The sequence below is a fragment of the Brachionichthys hirsutus genome, chromosome 22 (assembly GCF_040956055.1).
Source record: "Brachionichthys hirsutus isolate HB-005 chromosome 22, CSIRO-AGI_Bhir_v1, whole genome shotgun sequence".
NCBI lineage: Eukaryota > Metazoa > Chordata > Actinopteri > Lophiiformes > Brachionichthyidae > Brachionichthys > Brachionichthys hirsutus.
Window position 1 is genome coordinate 2,804,985 of NC_090918.1, and position 21,754 is coordinate 2,826,738.

At 50.2% G+C, this 21,754-nt stretch overlaps 4 protein-coding genes across 4 annotated transcripts in view; 2 read left to right on the plus strand and 2 right to left on the minus strand.

The window, feature by feature from the left end:
• tmtc1 (transmembrane O-mannosyltransferase targeting cadherins 1) overlaps positions 1-3,860 on the plus strand; it is a 6,575-nt gene extending 2,715 nt beyond the window's left edge. Inside the window, exons 7-15 of the mRNA XM_068755487.1 lie at positions 7-105; positions 430-538; positions 681-783; positions 987-1,122; positions 2,051-2,195; positions 2,472-2,609; positions 2,678-2,800; positions 2,980-3,057; positions 3,684-3,860. Of these exons, the coding sequence (XP_068611588.1) occupies positions 7-105; positions 430-538; positions 681-783; positions 987-1,122; positions 2,051-2,195; positions 2,472-2,609; positions 2,678-2,800; positions 2,980-3,057; positions 3,684-3,809 (1,057 nt within the window). The 3' untranslated portion in view covers positions 3,810-3,860. The remainder of the gene's footprint in view (positions 1-6; positions 106-429; positions 539-680; positions 784-986; positions 1,123-2,050; positions 2,196-2,471; positions 2,610-2,677; positions 2,801-2,979; positions 3,058-3,683) is intronic.
• Positions 3,861-5,148: 1,288 nt separating this feature from the next.
• On the plus strand, positions 5,149-13,186 carry cog5 (component of oligomeric golgi complex 5). Its single transcript, XM_068755050.1, has 22 exons — positions 5,149-5,185; positions 5,517-5,656; positions 5,978-6,035; positions 6,241-6,295; positions 6,608-6,677; positions 6,960-7,080; positions 7,752-7,882; positions 7,977-8,136; positions 8,469-8,581; positions 8,669-8,746; positions 8,975-9,056; positions 9,159-9,363; positions 9,687-9,848; positions 10,751-10,850; positions 10,950-11,060; positions 11,381-11,443; positions 11,634-11,737; positions 12,015-12,252; positions 12,348-12,424; positions 12,539-12,665; positions 12,855-12,934; positions 13,049-13,186. The coding sequence occupies exons 1-22, from the start codon at positions 5,149-5,151 to the stop codon at positions 13,176-13,178; spliced, it is 2,442 nt and encodes an 813-aa protein (XP_068611151.1). The 3' UTR covers positions 13,179-13,186.
• Positions 13,187-13,274: 88 nt separating this feature from the next.
• ndufa5 (NADH:ubiquinone oxidoreductase subunit A5) lies at positions 13,275-14,978 on the minus strand. The gene is made up of 5 exons (XM_068755051.1): positions 14,901-14,978; positions 14,261-14,305; positions 14,043-14,159; positions 13,592-13,657; positions 13,275-13,460 (listed from the first exon to the last, which is right to left on the minus strand). Exons 1-5 carry the CDS (start codon positions 14,919-14,921, stop codon positions 13,359-13,361), a joined length of 351 nt encoding a protein of 116 aa, XP_068611152.1. The 5' UTR covers positions 14,922-14,978; the 3' UTR covers positions 13,275-13,358.
• Positions 14,979-15,559: 581 nt separating this feature from the next.
• On the minus strand, positions 15,560-21,315 carry LOC137910784 (zinc finger protein aebp2-like). Its single transcript, XM_068755191.1, has 8 exons — positions 20,824-21,315; positions 19,055-19,292; positions 18,332-18,439; positions 18,051-18,237; positions 17,829-17,953; positions 16,945-17,012; positions 16,029-16,142; positions 15,560-15,955 (listed from the first exon to the last, which is right to left on the minus strand). The coding sequence occupies exons 1-8, from the start codon at positions 21,249-21,251 to the stop codon at positions 15,943-15,945; spliced, it is 1,281 nt and encodes a 426-aa protein (XP_068611292.1). The 5' UTR covers positions 21,252-21,315; the 3' UTR covers positions 15,560-15,942.
• Between the last annotated feature and the right edge of the window lie 439 nt (positions 21,316-21,754).

Genomic DNA, 21,754 nt, shown 5'->3' on the forward strand with positions numbered 1-21,754 from the left:
GACTCTAACTCGCAGCCCACAAGAGGCTGAGCGCTACTACAGAAGAGCACTAGCCTTAAATCGTCAGCATAGCCGAGCTCTGTTCAACCTGGGGAACCTCCTCAAGTGAGACACACAGACGCTGCAGTGCTGATGGGGGGGCGGGGGGGGGGGGGGGTGGAAACAGCAAAACCTTCCAGCTGTTGGTTCCTTTTCTCTTAAGTCTCCCGAAACAAGCCTTTTCTATTTCCCTTTTTCTATTTGTGCCTTCATTAACGTCCTCGGGCCGCTTGTCCCGTGTGTTTCGGGGGGTGTTGGGGCCTTTCCCGGTTGACTTTGGGTGGGAGGGGGTCCACGCCGAATGAAGTACCAGTTCATTTAAATACACTCTAATGAATTACGAGGATTTGTGACGTTGACGACGACGATGATGATGATGCCGTTTTTCAGGTCCCAAGGGAAGGAGGAAGAGGCTGCGGCGCTGCTGAAAGACTCGATACGCTTCGGCCCGCATTTCTCTGACGCCTATTCCAGTTTGGCATCGCTCTACGCCGATCAGGTGAAACGCCCAGCGAGGGCCACGCCCTCTCCCACACAATAAACCGTGATCAGTGGCTATAGATTCGTTCAGCGTCCAGCTTTCTGCATCCTCGGTAAAGTTTGGTCTCGTTTTGATGTTTCCTCTGCTCCCCCCCCTTTAGAAGCGCTTTGCCGAAGCCAATGAAATCTACCTGGCGGGTGTCGAGAATTGCGCCGACAGCTCTGACCTGCACAATAACTACGGCGTGTTTCTGGTGGACACCGGTGAGTCGGATCTCGTGGCTCCGATGGGGGTCCTCTAATGCTGCACGCGGCTTTAGAGTGAGAAAACCCCTCAGCCTCCGTAAAACGGCCCCCCCCAGAAGACTTGCTTCACGTTACTTTTTGCCGCTAGCATGCTACCTGGAGTTTCTGTCTTTGTTTGCTCAGAAGCTTTTCCATCCTCTCCGCTTTCTACTCGTGTCCAGGAGAGGGCGATCTAGCGGCTGCTCACTACCAGGAGGCCATCCGACTCAAACCAGCGCACTATGTTGCCATGGTGAATCTGGGCCGTCTGCTCCGATCGTATAACGAGAACAAAGAAGCCGAGTCTTGGTACAAGAGGTGAATATAGTATTTGTATGCACTGTAAGTATTTCTTTGAACTACGCTTTTTTTTTTTTCACCCTGTTTTAATTTTTTATATAATCCCAGCCAAATTAAATAACTGGGAAAAAACATGCATTCAAATCGTGAATGAAAGAAAAATGATGTATTAGATGAATAAATCAGACACCAAATGAGCGATGTCTTAGTTCCTCACGTACAGGACGCCTTCGCCTTCACAGATTTCGTTACGTCGCGTGTAAATGCTTGTTCTTGTTCTAAATTTTAAACGGCGGAGGATATTTCAGTCTCTCTTCTCCAGGGAAAGAAGAAAGTAATCTTTCAGCTATCGATGATGATGATGAATATATTTATTAGATAGACTGTTAGAGTACAAGTACAGTCACACAGTAGCATGTATTACAGTACAAATAACGTCAAACATCCTGTCTAAGAGGAGCATTTCAAAAAAGCCCTTGCGGGCTTGTTTCCGTTGAAAGTCCTTCGTACATAAATCATCCACAATTAACAATACAAATAAAAATAAAACCAATATTAAATTACGCAATTGATGCAACGTAACATTAGAAAAACAAAAATAAATGTTTTTACACCGCCAGTGCAAACTAACAATTAATCTAAAATAAATTACACCACTGATGCAAAATGACAATAAACTCCTTTATTGTGGAATCGGCTCCCTGATTGGTTTCGTGAGACAGACACCATCTGTGTGTCCAAGAGTAGACTAAAGACTTCCCTTTTTTAACAAGGCTTATAATCAATCAATACAGTAATCAATATGCTGTCATGGGCCAGCACTGGTGGCATAACGGCCTATGACACGCCGAGCTCCTCCCCCTCTGATTATTCATGCTATAAATGTCATTCTTCCCCGTCGTCTTGTGCTCTCTCTCCCTCTGTAACCTTTGACCTCTGCGTGCAGAGCGCTAATGGTGACGAGGAAAGTGGACATCCTGACCCCCCTCGGGGCGCTGTACTACAACACGGGTCGCTATGAGGAGGCGCTGCGCGTGTACAGAGAGGCCGTCGCCCTGCAGCCAGACAGCACGGACATTTGGCTTGCCTTGGTGAACGCACACACACACACACACACACACACAGATGACCTTCCATTCCAGCATCAGACAGACCAGCAATCTGCCTTGGTGGTTTCGGTCCTTTCTTTGTTTTCTGCTCCAACAGGAGTATAAGTATCTGGAGTCAGTTAAAACTGGACGATAGATGAAACGTCTTTTAACAAACCTTTTATTTGATGTTTTGACCTTCACCCGGATGGTCACAACCGACACCGGTTCGGTTATTGATCGTTGGGGTTGACTGTTGTCTCGTACGCGTCTCACTAGGCTCAGGTTTTAGCCATGGCCGATCGAACGGCAGAAGCGGAGAAGATGACCGTGGACATCATATCAAGGGAAGGCAGCTGTGTGGAATGCTACCGCCTCCTGTCAGCCATCTACAGCAAGCGTGGCGACTATACAGAGGTGCGTGTGCGTGTGCGTGTGCGTGTGCGTGTTGCTCTCTGGGACTGTTGGCTGTTTCTCTGCACCAGGCGCTCGGCGCTCTGGATAGAGCTCTCCAGCAGCGTCCCGGCGATCCGGCGGTAAGAGCAGAGCTCCATTTCTCCAAGGGAAACCAGCTCCGAGAGATGAATCGGCTGGAGCAAGCCTTCGAGGTACTGCACTCGATTGGTGGCGCAGCGGGTAGGGGTTGTCACGGCACGAAGGTTCCGGGTTTCATTTCTTTCTGTGCGGGGTTTGTGCGCCTGACGGGTTTTGGCGTGCTGCCCTAGAACAGAGCGAACTGATGTAACGCCGAGCCCTGCTTGCTTGCTTGTTTGTGTGTTTGTTGTAGAGCTACAAGTTGGCGGTTGAACTCAAGCCTGACCAATCACAAGCCTGGATGAATATGGGCGGGATCCAGCACATGAAGGTAATAAACAGCACTTCAGTTCCATTGCGAATCGAGAAAAGCGCTCGGAGAGCACAGACCTCCCCCAAGCGGCTCGTTCCCCTCCTAGCTGGGTCTACACCGTCCAAACGGTGATCTGGATCAGCACCACAAGGTTCTAGATTGTTCTTGCTGTGTTTACACACCAACCATGAAAAGTCAAAGTGAATCAGAGTTTGTGTATTTTTAACTGATTCTTGAATCCATAAATGGATTCTAATGTTAAACTCCTGACCTCATTCTGGATCAGAACCAGAAGTCATTTTGCATGATGGTTCCTATCGGACCCTTTTATGACTCTGAATTTTGGTGACTGAATTGAATGCAGATTTTACAAGTTATTTTTAGCCTCCATTAAAGTAACATTAAATTAAAAGGAGAAATCCTGTCGTTGTTTTGGTATCCAGACGGGTATCCTGATTGTTCTCACTATTTAATGGGATTTAAGTTCGACCAAGACCCGTCTTCAGATTTTTTTTTCAGCAAGATCCCTCCAGCAGTTTTTCCGTAATCCTGCCGAATGCCACGTGTGCCCCCCCCCCCCCTTTTTATTTCTGACCTGGAGTCTGCACCGATAATCCAAGTGCTGCATGTTGAACTGTGTGCAGGGAAACTACGCGGCAGCCAGGACGTACTACCAGCAAGCCCTGCTTTTGACCCCCGGCTCCAAACTTCTGATGGAAAATCTGGCCAAACTGGACCGGCTGGAGAGAAGACCGACGGGGGGCGCCTAGACCCCTGCAGGTCCAACGCGCTCCGCATCCGCCTTGGCACAGGGGGAGCATGGCACTGCCCCTCAAAACGAGCCCCCCCGGGCTGCCGGACCAAAAACAAACTGGTGTTTGATGCAACCTGCCTGTGAAAGAGGACTGGAGGGGAGGGGGGGGGGGTCCTGTTTGGGTGCAAGAGGTCCAGGTACTGGTTGATCCACATCAGAGGCCGCTAGCAGCTGCATGGGCAGCTATGAAGTTAGGGTTTGGATCAGAATTCAGTCCTCTACTTATTTAAATTCATGCCGTAATAATGAAGGAAAACAACAACAACAACTAAAAAGATGATTTTGCATTCAGGCACACCGATCTGTACGTCATATTAACGAGCGTTTATGTGCAGTTCTGGAGGAGGATGCTGCTGTAAAGTGTGACTTTCCTGCTTGTGAGCTTTGATGTCTCCTGAGGTGATGCTCTTTCTATGTTCCTAATGTCAGACAGCAAAATGACTCTGATCTTAAACGGATTGAAAGTGTCCTCACAATAATGGAGCGGTTTGGAGCGGTTCTAAATTCAATAGTTATCAGCTGCTTCATCTAATTATTGAATGTCCAGGTGGAGACCAGGTGGAGGTAAAGCCGTCTCCAGTTCTCCGGACGGGTGTCGGATGCTGACGTTCACCATCGCTGCTTCCTCGCTTGTTGTGATTTTGATAACGGTGATTGATTTTGTATGAATTTTGTAGTGAAGTGAACACGAGATGAAGAATTGAAGTAAATCGCACTGAGAAAATAAAGTGTTAATAAAGTATAAATATTTTAAAATATCTTGTTTATTAACTCTTTCATCCTGAATCACTGGGGGGCGTGGTCAACAAGATGTGTGTGTGCGGTCCGTTCCCGATTGTTATTAGCATTGATTTTAGTGTTTTCAGATGGCGGAAATTGTTTTCAGTTATTTTATATGGGAAAAATTTATTTTGAGTTGCGAGCTCGGTCCAGGAACGAAATATATTCGTATGTCAAGGTATTACTGTACTCTGAAATGGCTTGTTTCAGTGTGTGTATACATGTGTCTTTGAATTTTATATTAAAAAATAAGGCATTTTGAATGCGTACATGCACCAGTAAATATGGTAAATGTACACATTTGTATGATTTAATGGTTTGATTCAAAGTAATAATGATTAATAATTTCACATCCACGTCATCTAGAAAAATCCACGTCATCATGCGCTTTGATTTGTGTCCGACCTTGGATTAATTTTCAACCTAAATTTCAGATGGTTGTGAACGCAACGCTTGGTTTTGTTCACGTGTGCGTCTTGTCGCGCAGCTCTGACGTCATACGCGGAAGTGTCAACATGGAGGCAGCTTCGACGGATTCGCTTCTGAAAGACGGTAAAAACAGCTTCATGTTCGGTTACGGTAATGAATGTATATAATAGACGCGCACACATTAAAAAAAAAGAAGAGATTATAATCCCCCTTTAATCCCTGCTCGTCTTCTAAGCCAGATAAATAGACGCTAATCGGGTGCACCTGTCGGCGCGTTGTAAAAGTAGTAAAACAGCCCAAAACCTCGTCGTGTTTTGATATCAATATGCGTTACTTATGAAACTTTAATACACACGAACACACACATATATATATATACATATATAATCCGTGTAAATCCAGTCACCGATAGTGGACGCGTTTTGATGACGTGCTCCTGTGTGTGTGCGCGCAGAATGCTATGCTGATTTCCTCACGGAGGACTTTGACGTGAAGACGTACGCGGCTCGGGCTATTCAGCGTGCCGTCATCGCTGAGCAGCTGGCCGAGCTGGCTCAGGGCATCAGTCAGCTGGACAAGGAGCTGCACAGCCAGGTAGAAACCCGACACCGCAACACTAAAACGCTAAAAAACCATTGCTTTGATATTAAAGGCGTTTTTTTATTCGCATACATAATGTTTCGTTAAGGATGGGCATCTCGGTTCGGTTCGATTCGTATCTCGATGCGCGTCACGATTCATCTGTAAAAACCTCTTTCTTTTGTAATTTTGAGTTGAGTACAAAAATATGTAATTAGGAATTGTTATAATACTTGAAAATATGGTGATGATGGGTTGAGTTTACGATAATCTAGAAGCCTTCTTGAAGCGGTAACGACCGGCACGTTCACGTGGATCTACGCGTCTCCTTTCCAGGTCGTGGCCAGACACGAAGACTTGCTCTCCCAGGCGACGGGGATCGAGTCCCTGGAAGGTAAGGAGCCACGACGGTGCCCGGCGTTTGACGAAGCCTCGCATTCGCCCGAGCGTTCATACGCCAGCCAGCAGGGGGAACCGTTTCACGAGCTCACGAATAAACGGGAACCAGCGCGTTCTTGAAGAGGCTTTGAATTGATCGCATCTCTGTTATCGGTGTTTAAGGTGTGAAAATGACTTTCTGTGCGGTTCGTGCTTCTCAGGCGTTCTTCAGATGATGCAGACGAGGATTGGCGCCCTGCAGGCGGCTGTCGACAGGTAAATGCGTTGACCAGCCGCACGGCTAGTTCCTTTGATGTCTGCTGGATCACGTTGTTACGGCTTCTTAACAATCGGCAGAATTCCATTAGTCTCTGTCTGATCTGAGTCTGTGTATCGACCCTCAATATCTTTAAATATTGATGACGAGATGAAAGTCCTTGATTATTGTGTATTGGTGTCGGCTTCGCCCTCGCCCTGACCGGATGTGGGCGTGGTCAGACAGACTTTAACCATGTTGCGTGCGTCCAAACATTTCAAAGCTTACGTTGCATTGCTCTGATGTTTGCTGTCGTCCCTGGGGGGGGTCAGGATAAGGTCAAAGATCGTTGACCCGTACAACAGGATTGTGGGAAGGATCACCCAGCTGGCCAGACTGCAGGTAACAGCAAAGCTAGCACACTCTAGTCTCTGTGTCCGGGGATCAGGTCCTCGAGCGCCCGCCCCCCCCCCCCACGTCCCCTATGATCCAGATCGCCGTTAGGAGGGGAACGAGCTGCTTGGGGGAGGTCTGTGCTCCCCAAGTGCTTTTCTAGTTTATTTATAGAATTATAATAATGAAGATTCTGAATATAACCTGCACATTTCGGTTGAACGTTGGCTCCTCCTCCTCCTCCTCCTCCTCCTCCTCCTCCTCCTCCTCCTCCTCCTCCTCCTGCTCCAGGTTGCCTGCGACCTGCTGCGGAGGATCATTCGAATGTTGTACTTGAGCAAGAGGCTCCAGGGGCAGCTCCAAGGGGGCAGCAGGGAGATCACCAAGGCCGCCCAGAGCCTCAGCGAGCTCGGTGAGGGAATCACTGATGGAGCACCCGATACGCGCATGCTACGTGCATGCTACGTGAATGCTACGTGCATGCTGCGTGCATGCTACGTGCATGCTACGTGAATGCTACGTGCATGCTGCGTGCATGCTACGTGCATGCTACGTGCATGCTACGCGCATGCTACGTGCATGCTACGTGAATGCTACGTGCATGCTGCGTGCATGCTACGTGCATGCTACGTGCATGCTACGTGCGTGCTACGTGCATGCTACGTGAATGCTACGTGCATGCTACGTGCATGCTACGTGCATGCTACGTGCATGCTACGTGCATGCTACGTGCGTGCTACGTGCGTGCTGCGTGCATGCTACGTGCGTGCTACGTGCATGCTACGTGCGTGCTACGTGCATGCTACGTGCATGCTGCGTGCATGCTACGTGAATGCTACGTGCATGCTACGTGCATGCTACGTGCATGCTACGTGCATGCTGCGTGCGTGCTACGTGAATGCTACGTGCGTGCTACGTGCATGCTACGTGCGTGCTACGTGCATGCTACGTGCGTGCTACGTGCATGCTACGTGCATGAAACACTAACAAAATCCATTCATCAAACTTGCTGTATCCTGTGAATAAATGGCTGAGAATTATCGATTTGTGTATCTAATCTGCGTTTACTCGGACATGTTCCAGACTATCTGTCACAAGGGGTGGATCTTTGCGGCATCGAGGTGATTGAGAGCGACTTGCTGCTGATGAGCGGAGCCAGGATCGAGGTGGAGAACCAGGCCAAGCGATTCCTGGAGCAGGGCATGGAGGTTCAGGTAATCGGGGTCGGTTCTCAGCGGAACGAGCCGTTTCCACCCCGAGTCCAGCTTCACACGGATCCTTCCATGCTCTGTCCGGCCTTTCTGTCAGAATCCCACACAGGTCGGCACAGCCCTGCAGGTCTTCTTCAACCTCGGCACCCTGAGGGAGACCGTCTGCTCCGTCGTCGGGGGTTACAGGACCAGCCTCCAGGAAAAAATCACAAACGCTCTGGACATTAAGGGCCTGACGCAACCGGCAAATCCCAGAGGTGGGTCCTAATAAAGAAGCCAATTAGGTTCTATTCCCAGTCGCTATGGCGATGCTGTCTTCACTTCTGAGAGATGAAAGACGATTACTTTGAGTTCACGAGTTTCTCACTTCCGTAGAGCCCAGTTTGTCGTCCAAATCTTATTTAAATTACACTCGGTAATAAATGTAGCATAGCCTTTGGTGGATTAAAAAAAAGCTCATCTCTAGAGGCTTTTTTGTGTCGCATGTTTGTTTGATATTATGCATAAAAAAAAAAAAAAAAAAGCAACATCATCATATCGTTTCCCAAAAACACAGAAAAATGTTGCTCACAGTAACTCTCTCCAGCAGGTGCACCGGGTAGAGCAGTAATCCCGACGCCAGGCAACACGGCTGCGTTCCGCGCTGCTCTGTGGACCAACTTGGAGAAGCTAATGGACCAGATATGTGCTGCCTGTAGACAGGTGAGCAGCTACCTGTACAACCATCACTAACCACGACCAGCAGGGCGGCTGGATAAGGGGCGGGGTCTTCTGCTGGCTGTTTTCCAGGTGCAACATCTGCAGAAGGTGCTGATGAAGAAGAGGGACCCTGTCACTCACGTCTGCTTCATGGATGAGATCGTGAAGGTGGGTCGATGTCCTGAAGCCTGTAATAATATCACGGTAACGGGTCCGGGGCCTTGCCTGCCTTCCACCTCTTTGGTATACAAACGGCTACTTTGTGAGATTGTAGTTCTTGTAGTTTTCTCTGTACTGGAAGTTACATCTGGGTGCAGCTCAACACAACAGCTCACCTGAGGGTGGGGGTGGGGGGGGGGGGGGCAGGAGCTTTAATAATCGCTGTGTCTGGTCTAGGATGGCTGTCCTGATATCCTCTACACCTTCTGGAACGATGTAACGAATACGCTCAGTGAGGAATTCCACAAAGCGTCCGAAGGTAAGATAGTCCCTTAGTTGCCATAGCGACATGCCCCTGCACCTGTCTGCGCGTGGGTTTCGTTAGATGACCAAACCGTTGTCCCTCTCTTTGTCTCGCCAGCCTCGTCGTTCCTGAAGCAGGCCTTTGAAGGCGAGTATCCGAAGCTCTTGCGGCTGTACAACGAGCTCTGGCGGCGCCTCCAGCAGTACAGCGCCGGCCTGCAGGCGTCGCTGGCGAGCAGTGGAGGGACGGACGCCTCTCTGGATATGAGCTCTCCTGAGGCGGACAGTCAGGACTTCTTTACACATGGCAAAGTGGACTACAAGTAAGACACAGCCCCAGTAGGGTGCGCTCACACCAGTAGCCGGTTTTATTTTAACACGGGGGAGGGGGGGGTGTTATGGATGAATTGATCGCTCCAAATTGTCCATATTTGTGAGCGGTTAACTATGGGTGGCGACGCGTCCGGGGTGTACCCCGCCTCTCGACCCGTAGTCGGCTGGGATAGGCTCCAGCTCTACCCATGTGACCCGCAAGGCGGATCAATCTGATGGATAGATCGATGCCCGTTTTGTGTGTTTTGCATCAATCGTATTTGTATTTGTATTTGTATTTGTATTTGTATTTGTATTTGTGTGTGTTTTGAAGTCCAGAGAAAGCCCTGAAGGGCTCGCTCCAGCCGTTTGAGGCAGCCTACCTCTCCAAGTCCCTCTCTCGTCTTTTTGATCCAATAAACCTCGTGTTCCCCGCTGGGGGCCACAGCCCCCCCTCCAAGGACGAGCTGGACGGCATCCTCAAGACCATCAGCAGGCGAGTGAAGCTCGGCTTCGTAACATGAAGGACCGGAGGACACATTTTAATGTCCTTGATCCTTGACTTACGAATGTAATCAGATTACTACTGTACTTTCTTCTTGTCCCGTGAGGGTGTCGCCACAGCAACCCAACGTTCTCCACTTCACCCTGTCCTTTGCGTCGTCCTCCCCAACACCAGCCACTCTCATGTCCTTCCTCACTACGTCCATGTCTCTCCTCCTGGGTCGTCCTCTAGCCCTGTTCCTTCTCTCCTATTACAGAGCACGCCTGATACTTTCCTCCACCCGTTCCAGCCTGCCTGCACACCGTTCTTCACCTCCTTTCCCCATTCTCTCCATCACTCTGCACTGATAGGTACCTGAAGTCCTCGACCTTCTTTACCTCTCTTCCTTGTAACTTCACTGCCCCCCCCCCCCGCCCCCCCCGGGACCTTCTCATGTACACACATGTACTCTGTTTTACTCCTGCTCACCTTCATCCCTCTCTTTTCTAGAGCAGACCTCCACTTCTCTAGATTCTCCTCTACCTGCAGATCACAATGTCATCTGCAAACATCATATTCCAAAGAGCTTCCTGTCTCACCTCGTCTGTTAGTCCATCACCATGGCAAACAAAAAGGGGCTCAGAGCTGGTCCCTGGTGCATCCCACTTTAATTTAATTGAAATAGAGTCTTCATTAAATATTCCTTACTCCACAGGTGTACAAATACAAGATACCTAATTATTAATGAATATATGCACGGTGTAATTGCACACATCGTGTATAGAGTAAGCGACCCACTGGGAGGCTGATTTGCTGTGGCGACTCCTGAAGGGACGAGGAGGAAGATGAAACTGTATCGCGTTTACTTTCTGATTGAAATTCTGTCTTCCTCACTGATCAGCTTCTCTTTGCAGTGAATTGAACGTGGCATCGGTGGATTCGAACCTCTCCCTGGCTGTAGCAAGAAATGCTGCCAAGACCATCCGGCTCTTCTGTGTCAAATCCGAGCAGCTGGTGAGAACCGCGACACGTCGGCGTCTGCGTTCCTTTTGAGGTCCGTAATGGGGAGTGGCGTCACCCCCCAGTGTGTCAGTCAGTCGGCCTGTGTTGCAGTTGTGTACTCAGAGCGATGCCAGCCAGGTGATCGGGCCCCTGACGGAGGGCCAGAGGAGGAACGTCGCTGTGGTCAACTCCCTCTACGGCCTGCAGCAGGCTGTTGCAAAGGTAGGAGGCGGCAAGACGGGGTCTGCCTGTCTGGTGGGAAATACTCTGTAGGGAAACTACGCGCGTGTATTCAAGCAGCTAACGTACTATTTAGAATAGATTATAATTTAGAATCAAGGTTGCTTTCAAAAAACAAGTTGTTGGGAGAATAAATGAATGTGATGATGATGATGATGATGGCATCCTACACATCCCTGATGAACGCCAGCTCATCGTGGGACTACATGAAAGACAAAACACCATTCATGCGTGGGGAGAACACGGAAAGGAGTCGGTTCGGGTCGTTTCCCTGCTCCTTCAGCGTCCGTTCTTGTTTCCAGATGTTATCGGGATCGTCCTCGTGTCCAGTCGCTGCTGCCGACGCGCTCTCCTCTTCTGTGGAGGTACGATTCATTTACGGCTTTGGGTTCTATGCTGACGTGACGTGCTGTTCTAAATATGTCCATCGGGGGGGGGGTGCTGCTCACAGTTGGGAGGTTAACCAGCACATCTTCCCTCTTTCCCCCCACGAACCGACACTCATCTTTGCATTCCTGTCGGACTCCGCCCTTTGCCCCGTTGCCCCTGATTCAGGAGGTGCAGACCCTGATGAGCAGCGCCGTTTCGCCCCTCCTGCAGTCCGTGAGCGACTCCATCGAGGCCATCATCATCACGCTGCACCAGGAGGACTTCTCAGGGTGAGCGGCGTCCAGTCTGGGGAGCTGAAGTCAATTCCAGACTCCACTTCCGAATGAGCTCAACGTTGCGCTGGCAATGCTGTTGCTTAGCAACTGACCTGTGCGCAGGTAGCCGTAGATCTGCGATGAGCAAATATTGGGCCTGGCTAATATTTGCTCATCGCCTTTCTGCGTGGCTTTTGGTGCTAACGATGCAACTGAAATTAAACTAAACTAAAGGACAAAGAGGAATGTGTGTGTGTGTGTGTGTGCGTGTGTGCGCGCGTGTGTCGTCCAGGCCCCTGTCCAGCTCGGAGAAGCCCGACGTCCCTTGCTCCCTCTACATGAAGGAGCTGCAGGGCTTCCTCTCCAGGGTGATGAGCGACTACTTCCGTCTCTTCCACTGCGTGGACTTTATCTACGACAGCACGGAGGCGACGGCCAAGAGGGCCATCGAGCTGTTCGTCCGCCACACCAGTCTGCTGCGGCCGCTCGGCGAGGGCGGCAAGATGAGGCTGGCCGCCGACTTCGCTCAGGTGAGGGCGTCGCCCGGCGTCCAGCGTCCTCCGTCTGCGTCCCCCTGCAGCCGCGCCCGTTTTAAAGAGCAGCCTGCTTCTGTCCCGTCCGCCAGATGGAGATGGCGGCGACTCCTCTCTGCAGGAGGGTGTCTGACCTGGGGAAGCCGTACCGGATGCTGCGCTCCTTCAGGTGGGTCTGCTCCTCGCTTTTCTTGGGAGACGAATCGGACCCGACTCGTAACCAATGGGATGAAGCCTGGCGACTCGTCCTGAGCGGTTTGACGCTCCGTGTCTCGTGTTCCAGGCCGCTGCTGTTCCAGACGAGCGAGCTGATCGCCAGCAGCCCGGCGGTGGGCGACCTGATCCCCTACAGCACGCTGCTGCACTTCCTGTTCACCAGAGCCCCGCCCGAGCTAAAGTCGCCTCACCAGGTAGTACTCGCACTAGTACTCGCGCTAGTACTCGGAGACAGGCCTCAAATGATGAGCATGAGGAACTTTTATTTCTGCTCTGAACAAATAGAATACTGTTGTGTGTACCGTGTACTGTTGTGAGTACCGTGTACTGCAGATCGGAGTTGCAGCTAAAGCCCCCCCCTCCCCCTCCCCCTCCCCCCACAGAGAGCCGAGTGGTCCATCGCCCGTTACTCCCAGTGGCTGGACGACCATCCTGCTGAGCGAGACAGGCTCTCTCTCCTCAGGTAAGCTCACCTCACTGAGTGCCGCGTCCCCCCCCCCCCAACAGGGGCCGGACGGACGTCCTCAGACCCGAGCCGTCGTTAAAGCCGGTCCGTCCTCTCTCTCTCCCGTCTCAGGGGCGCTCTGGAGGCTTACGAGCAGTCGGTGAAGGCCCGGCGGGGGAAGGAGTTCGCTCCCATCTATCCCATAATGCTCCAGCTGCTGCAGCGAGCGGCCGCACAGGAGGTCAGAGCGGCCGGCGTCTGATGAGGGTCGGACGTTGAGCTGCGGCTCCACCACTGAGACCAGGATGGGGGCTTCTCTCCTCCCACTTCCACCAGACACATTGTAGCTACACCAGTCTGCGGCTTGGTGGGGGGGAGAACACCTTTATTCGTACAGGGCAGGTACAGAACTACAGAACTACAGAACACAGAGCGACGGGGTTCAGATGGGCCACTTCCACTGGTCCGGAGGCGGCTCGTCCACCAGCGGCTCCCACGGCTTCCACTCGGACATCCTCCGGGACAGAGCGAGCTCACACTCGGCCTGCAACACAGAACGCCACCAGTTCACTTCCTGGTGGTGGAACCGGAGCTCGGGCCCGCAGGGAGTCCCGACTGGCCTCGTTCTCACGGGGGTCGTTCCCCCCCCCCCCCCCCCCAGCAGCCGTGACCCACCTGGAAGATGACCTCTTCAATCTGCCCGCAGTTGATCTTGGTTTGCAGCTTCTCCACGTCCGGCTCCTGTAAAGAGTTAAAAAGGCGTGTTCAGAAACGATTTCACCGTTAATTAAACGCTAAACAGAGAATCCCAAGACCGTTAACTAAATTCAGATACTTTGTGACTTTATTACTTTCTTTGTCCTCTTTAAACTACTCAAATAAAATGTTCCTTTCATGCTAAATACTCTCTTCATGGCTCTGGTCATTGTAGTTCTTGTTGCTCCCTGATAAGACGTCACGGTTGGTGTCTAAAGACGCCAAGAACAATCTAGAACCTTCTGGTGCTGATCCAGATCACCGTGTGGACGGCGCAGACCCAGTTAGGAGGGGGAACAAGCTTTTCCGGGTCAACGCGGGACAACTTACGACCGAATCAGCGAACGGCAGAGCGCGTTCCGTCCCTCACCGCGTTGACGTGCTCCATCCTCTCGCCGACCAGCTGCTCGGTGTAGCTTCGGTACGCCGCGTCCCGCGGCATGCTCTGCAGCGACGCCAGGATCTTTGAGTACAGGATCCTCAGACGCTGGGGAGACCCGGAGCAGCAGGCTGGTTATTGAACACGGGATCAATAATAAAGTACGCGCTGAAAGCGGACGTCCGTCTGACGAGCGTTCTCCGTCTCACCTCGTGAGGATTCTGGGACACCGCCAGGCCGACCAGGCCGGTCGTCTGGAACAGAAAAGGAGCGACGCTTTTTAATGAGCTAATATCGACAGTCGTTGATCACACGGAGCATCGCTCGTCGAGGTCTGCTTCCTGCTCACGGTAGAACTACCATTACCCAGAGTGCAACAGCACCGCCCAAATGAAGCAAATGCAATTCAGAGAAGCTACACAAATGACATCAAACGCAGCCCGGTCTGCAGGTTCACCTTCATCTCAGAATAAACTCGAGTATTCGTTATTTATATTCATTATTCAGGTACTTCACAGGTGCAGCAGAGAAGTTCAAGCGGTGTCTCCCATAATTACGACACCACCTGAAGGCAGCATAATAAAGAGCTTAAATATATTTAAAAATCAGTCACCTTGGATAACTCTGCGGCTTCAGGAACTAGTAAACGCTGCCGCGCCTTAGTTAGCATCACCAGCTAGCTATTAGCTACAAGGCTAACCGACGGCCGGCAGACACAAGGTGCTAATTTTGCTAACACACTTCAACGATGCTACTAAACTACTAGCATACAAGTACTAATAAACGACCCCCCCGGGGGCACACCTGTCTGTCGCACACCTGTCTGTGTCAGGCGTGACCTCTACGTACCTTCTTGATCAGCCCGGCCATTCTTCTAGCAGCGCTTCCCCTATTCTTCTTCTTCGTTTTACGTCATTCGCTGGTCCAACAGTTCTCATTGCCGCCACCTGCTGGACCGGATGGAAACGACTTCCTCTGTGAATTTAACCCTTTCCTCTCCTTTGATAGCTCCAACACACACCAGCAGAGTCCCTCTCGTTTTACTTTCCATCACACCGATGGAACAATAGCTGCTCTTTTCCCAAAATGACGCGATAGCATCCATAAAATGTAACAAGTTTAATTTAGAGCTAGCAATACTGATCCCGATGGAATTATTTAACCATACATCGAATCTAATCAATACATCACAATGTGACAATCTTCATTTTGCCTTGCGTCATGTTACCTTACTGTTTCGTTATTGACTGAATAATTATAATAAAAGTCTTTTTTTATGTGATTTGATTCAAATAATGCAAACCAGACTCAGCAACCCATCTGAACTAGAAAGCCGCGGGACAACGCCTTTGAGGACAGTAATGTCCAGGTTTAGCCAGGGAAGACATTAACAGAGGACGTACGAGTCCTTGTCATTGCTCCTCGTGATTCACCGAGAACCTCCACAGACAATCAGTTAGAACACAGCTCTGATCCGTCGTCAAAAGTTACCGAGGCAGACCCTGAAGAAAACCGTTTATTGGGTGAACGATGAACAGAGAAACAGACGAATGCTGCAAGCAGACGTCGGAGGAGGGCCGAGAATCTTCACAACGTGAAAACAGAGAAACACTCGACAACCAAGATCATCATTTAAAAAAGAAAAGTACAAAAATATATTACAAATCTCAACTATTTACAAGGTTTCTTTCTACATTTTCTACCCCGTCTACAGTTACGCTTTTCTCAGTCTAATCGTGTTGCCTAAAACTAGCAACATCCTATGACCTCAGTAAACACCTCGGAGAGATTCTTCAGTCTCGAAACTCCAAGCGTCTTCTAGGAGGAGGAGCAGGTAATGTAAAGATGGAGAAGATACCGTGAATTGGCGGTGGAGTCCCCCTGGAGGCCGTCAGAAGAACATCCTAGAGGAGAAAACGGTGACGTTTTGTTTCCTGCTGGCTTCTAAACATCCTGAAAACGTGTTCGCACACGAACCTGTAGATGCTGGGGTCCAGCAGGACGGCTGTGTCTGTGGGGAGCTTGGACAGGTGGACCACTTTGGTCTTCTGTTGCAGCCTGTCGCTCTCATTTACCCACACGTCTGGGAGCCTAACGCAACGAAAGGATGAATTTGATTTCAGGTCACGGTTCATTTCGTATTTGAAAGGCATTTGTAACCCTGAGGAACATCAGCAAATAGTAGACACTTCCTAGAATTGGAGACTGAACACAAGTTATTTATGTACAAAATAAACAGCACCGGTCCAAGGACTGAGCCCTGTGGCACCCCACGTTATGCCCAAAAGTTTACAATGCATATTGTTAATTTGCACATACTGATGTCTGTGTTCTAAGTAGCTGCTTAAGCAATCATTGGCCAGTCCTCGAATAACATACCGCTTTAATTTGCACAATAACAATTTGTTGTCAGTTGTGTCAAAGGCTTTTTAAAAGTTTAGAACGATGCCTATTGTAAATTACATTTTGCACAACCAGAACACAAGCAGGGTTGCAATCGCCGCTTCTTCAGGATTTTATTTTTAGTGTTTTAATGCTCGTGTCAAATAAAAATGATTTTGTCAAACAGTTTAGCAGAGCAACGCTTTTAGATCAGATCATTTCGTTTTAACTCAACTTGCTTTGATGACATTTCCGACCTGCTGAACTCCAGCTGCCTAAACCTAACCCAGCATGAGATGGGAGTCATTTTAAAAGTAACAATACAAGTACACAAACTCATCGAGCTACATCTAAAACCCAGTGCAAGCAGCAACCCAATACTTAATCAAGTTCAAACCGTAAACATCTAAAACAGTTCGGGTTATGCATCATCAGATCAGCTGATAATGTAACGTAACTTGTGGTTAACAGAGCAGGAGGGGAGTTTGAAGATCAGAAGTCCAGGACTTACATGTCTTCAGGCGTCCAGTGCAGTAAGACCTTCACTTTCCCGGTGTCTTCTTTCCTCCTGGCTATGACCTGATCACAGGAGAAACATAATGTTCGACCGCCCAGAGCCGGTACCTTAATTAATATACAGGATATATAATACAGACTCAGGCCCTGGAGGGAGAGACCGATTGTTAGTACCAGTGACTCTGACTTCATCACAATCAGATTTACAAATTCCTGAACCCCACCGTTTATTCGTCATTTGATTGGCAGCAGGTAACAGGTAATGTTAAAAATACCATATCAGCATTACTTCACAGGAACAAACCCGTGGCACATTTAATTAAAAAAAACATTTTGATCTTTCCTTTACTTATAAATGATGTCTTTCTGAACAAAATCATCAATAACCTGTTTAGGGGTGTCAAATTATCGCGTTAATTGCGATTTTATTTAGCGCGTAATGTTTTTTCAATTGCGTGAATCTTGCGTGTACGCTAAAGTGTAATGTCGGTTCAGTTCGGTTAATTTTCGGTACAAGAAAGACAGAAAATAAAAAGACTTAAAATGCTTTTATTTATTTATTATTTATTTAAATGCAAACAATAGAATTTGTATAAATAAATAAAAGCGACCCATTTGGGTAATATTTCAGTTTTCAAAACTATTGTATTGTAACAATTTAAACATCTTAACAAAAAGTTAAAACTGTAAATTTTACTACCTGCAGCTTGTAATCTGCAGAATAGTTTCTTTATTTTGGGGGGGGGGGCATTTGTGTTCTGTCTTTCTCATTTGCCTACAAGTTAATGTCATCCACACTCTAGTTGTCACGAGCCTAGAGCGCCCCCTGGTGGCCGGAGGTAACGCTTCCTCCCTGGTCACGTCGGTCAGTGAACGTACCGTGCTGTGAAAGACGACACTGTGCCCGTCGCCCATGCTCTCGATGTGCGTCGCCAAGTTGAGGCAGATCGCTCTGTGGCGAATGGCGTCCATGGTCTGAGCGTCAAAGAAGTCATGAGGGCGGGCTGAAAAAAAACAAAAAAAAACGATTTGAAATCATGAGAGGGGGGATTAAAACATTGATCCTGCCCTCGCGGGGAGGGGGGGGGGGTTTAAACTTACGCAAGGAGCGTCTGTGTCTGTTCTTCAGCTTCTTTCTCTTGGCGATGCCGGCCTTGGATGGCGACTCCTCCTTAACTCTGCCCTGATTGGATACTTTGGAGGAACTCTGAGAGCTGAAATGAGTCGGGACGTGACGGGCCAGACCCCCCTGGGAGGCAAACGTGGCGTTGCAGCCCCCCACCACACACTTGCAGAAAGACAAGAGGATGGATTGTAATTTAGAACTGTAGTGGTAACCCCCGAGCGATCCGGTGAGGGGGGGGTGGGGGGCGTCTCGTCACCTTGAACGGCTTGTCCCCACTGTGTGTCATCATGTGCCTTTGCAGCCAGCTCTGGCTGGTGGACGGTGTGTTGTACACTTTGCAGCCCTTCCACAGACACACAAACACCTGCAGGTTGACGCACACACACACACCGGGTCAGGACACACAACGAAAGGCGCAGCAGGGAAACGGAGACATGAGAACAATCGGAACCGTCGCAGCGACTTCTAAACTCAGACGGTGCTTCTCCAACGTAACGATCGCCCGCGAATCTTCTTGGTCGCGTCACCGGATTCGTTACTCCAAAAAAATAAACCCGTAAACGAGAGGAAACGAGCAAGAAGAACGTCTTTGGAGGAACTTCTTTGTAAAAGAAGAAAAGGCCAACTGAGGAGGAAGAAGAGGCGCCGGCGACCTACAACAAGCGTAAAACACGGGTTCACCTACGGCTGACTCCGCACCAAGCTCGCTCCGCGTTACCGAGGCAACGGAGCCTTCAAAACTGCTTCAACACAGAGACCAAGAACGCTGGAGAACGGCTGGAGGTGAGACGATGATCTCATCTCCAAGAACGTGGATGGAGAGAGAGATATGGGTTAGGGTTAACCTGACCCCAACCTGACCCTAACCCCCTAACCCTGGGTTAACCTGACCCCAACCTGACCCTAACCCTAACCCTGGGTTAACCTGACCCTAACCCATGACCTCTCCTGACTCACACAGAAACAACCAGACACTGACCCCCCCTCTCTGTCCGTCCACGTGGAGGGTTCTGATGTGGTCCGCCAGGTCGGGGCTGCTGGGGAACTGGTCCCACTGGCACTGGTCCCAGCAGCAGGTGTAGCTCAGCGGCTTGGCCCCCGCCGGCGCCGCGCCGCTCCCGCCCACCACCGCCCCACCGTGGCCGTTGAGCAAGGCTGGGGTGGAGCGCCCGCTTGATGCCGTGCTATCCAGGTCCATCAGGGTGCTGCCGCTACTGCTGCGCACGCACGCACACACGCACACACACACACGCACACGCACACACACACACACACACACACACACACACACACACACACACACACACACACACACACACACACACACACACACACACACACACACACACACACACAGTAAGAGAGAACACAGTGAGCACATTAGACGGATGTAAACGTGCAAAAACAGAAAGTAAAGACGGATACAGTCTTAATCTCATGATTTTGGCAAATAGATTGGACTCTTTAACTTCCTATTCGACACATTACCTCTACTTTATCTCAATGAAATCAATCATACGGCACCAAAGAGTTCTGCTCCCCCCCCCCCCCCCAACAAAGATGGCCGCTCCCACTCCCAAAACAGGAACCACTAATCACCTCCAGACACGACGAAAGAGAGCTGGACAGCGTGTAACGGCCTTCCATGATCGCCGAGCAGCACCCAGGAGCCCAGAAGGGGGGGGTCGCCCAGGGCAGGACAAATCAGAGGGTCCACGTACCCCCCCCCCCCAGAGCAGTCACTGGAGACTTTACGACCAGAAAGGAACCCCCAACGCGAGACCTCACATTCTGGGGTTCTGAGAACTGTAGAACAACAGGACACCAAGAGCCTCCCTCAAGAGCTCAATGGGAAAGACACCAGACGGGTCAGATGACCCGGGACGCGACCTCAAAACCAACCGGCCGAGTCATCTTCAGGTAGGCGTGTACCAGGAGCCGAACCAAGACCATCAGAACTGGGGGGGGGGGGGGGGCGTTCAGCTACCACCATGAAGAGGTGGCAAGGGTGTTCAACTCCAGCCACGCGTCTCCAGAGAGGAAGAAAAGTCCTGAAAACGTCTACGAAATGGTAGAACCAACGGAACCAACGGAACCACACTGCAAGTCACCAGGTGACCCCCCCCCCCCCCCCCCCAACACACACACAGCGTGACTTACTGATCATCACCTACACTACAGCGAGGCCTTTAACCCTTTATTCACGTTACTTCCATTACTCCTATTCACGTTACTTCCGTTACTCTTATTCACGTTACTTCCGTTACCCCTATTCGAGGTACTTCAGTTACTCTTGTTCGCGTTACTTCCATTACTCTTATTCGCGTTACTTCCACTACTCCTATTCGCGTTACTTCCATTACTCTTATTTGCGTTACTTCCGTTACCACTATTCGCGTTACTTCCATTACTCTTATTCGCGTTACTTCCAATAATCCTATTCGCGTTATTTCCATTACTCCTATTCGCGTTACTCCCGTTAATCCTATTCGCGTTACTTCCGTTACTACTATTCGCGTTACTTCCATTACTCCTATTCGCGTTACTTCCATTACTCCTATTCGCGTTATTTCCGTTACTCCTATTCGCGTTACTTCCATTACTCCTATTCGCGTTACTTTTATTAATCCTATTCGCGTTACTTCCGTTACTCTTGTTCGCGTTACTTCCGTTACTCCTATTCGCGTTACTTCCATTACTCCTATTCGCGTTACTTCCGTTACTCTTGTTCGCGTTACTCCCACAGACCTGTCTTCGGAGTCCATCCGGCTGAGCGGCTCCCCGTCCAGGGAGGTCAGCTCCACGCTGGCGCGTCTCTTCGAGCCGTGCTCGTGTTTCTCCGCGGACTGTGGGCGTTCGGCGGGCGGCGAACGAGACGCGTTCTCCCCGGCTCTTTGTTCGCGTTTCCGCCACCGGGACCGCTGCCGCGCGGCGTCAGCGCCGGTCGCCGACCCCCCCGGCGCGGGGCTCCTCCTCGGGTCGGAGGCTCCCCCCGGATCGTTCGGCAGCGCGCTCTCTTTGTTGGAGTCGGGGCTCGGAGACGGCTCGTCTCCGCGCTCCATCTCCGGTCCCGTGGCCTGTCCGCCGCTGCCGGTTCCTGCCGGCTGACGGGAGTCGATTCGAGTCGACGCGGATCGACGATCTTGATCGGAACTTTCGCTAATTATTTGCGCCATTATCGAACTGGGAAAGAGATTCTCTCGGTGTCTCGCTCGGTTGTTGTCCCCCGCGGATGTCCTTCTCCCTCCACGCACTCTCCAGTCCACGCGAACACAGCAGGGGGATTCGCGTGACGTGGGGATCCCTCATTGCCAAAGCTGTCCTATTGAAGAGAGGTCTCACACAGCACTGGAGTCCGTGCTCGTTTATTTACGCACGAATCTGAATTATAACTTTGTTTTCTTTTAGTCAGTTCACTTCATCTGGATGGAACATTTCATATTATTTAATATATCGATGAAGGAAAGCGGAAGCAATCGTGGGCAGAAGGCAGAAGTTTTTTTTAAAGTTATGAGTGGGCCATCACCTTTATATATACGATCTTTGCTATTGTCGCCTCTCGCCTCCACGTGTTCCAACAAACAGAAAAATGATCCAACTTCAAGAAGCGCTGATAAGGCGCGTTTACGCCGGAACTCTTTTATTGATCCGGAGGGACGTTCTGTGATCAATAAGCGCT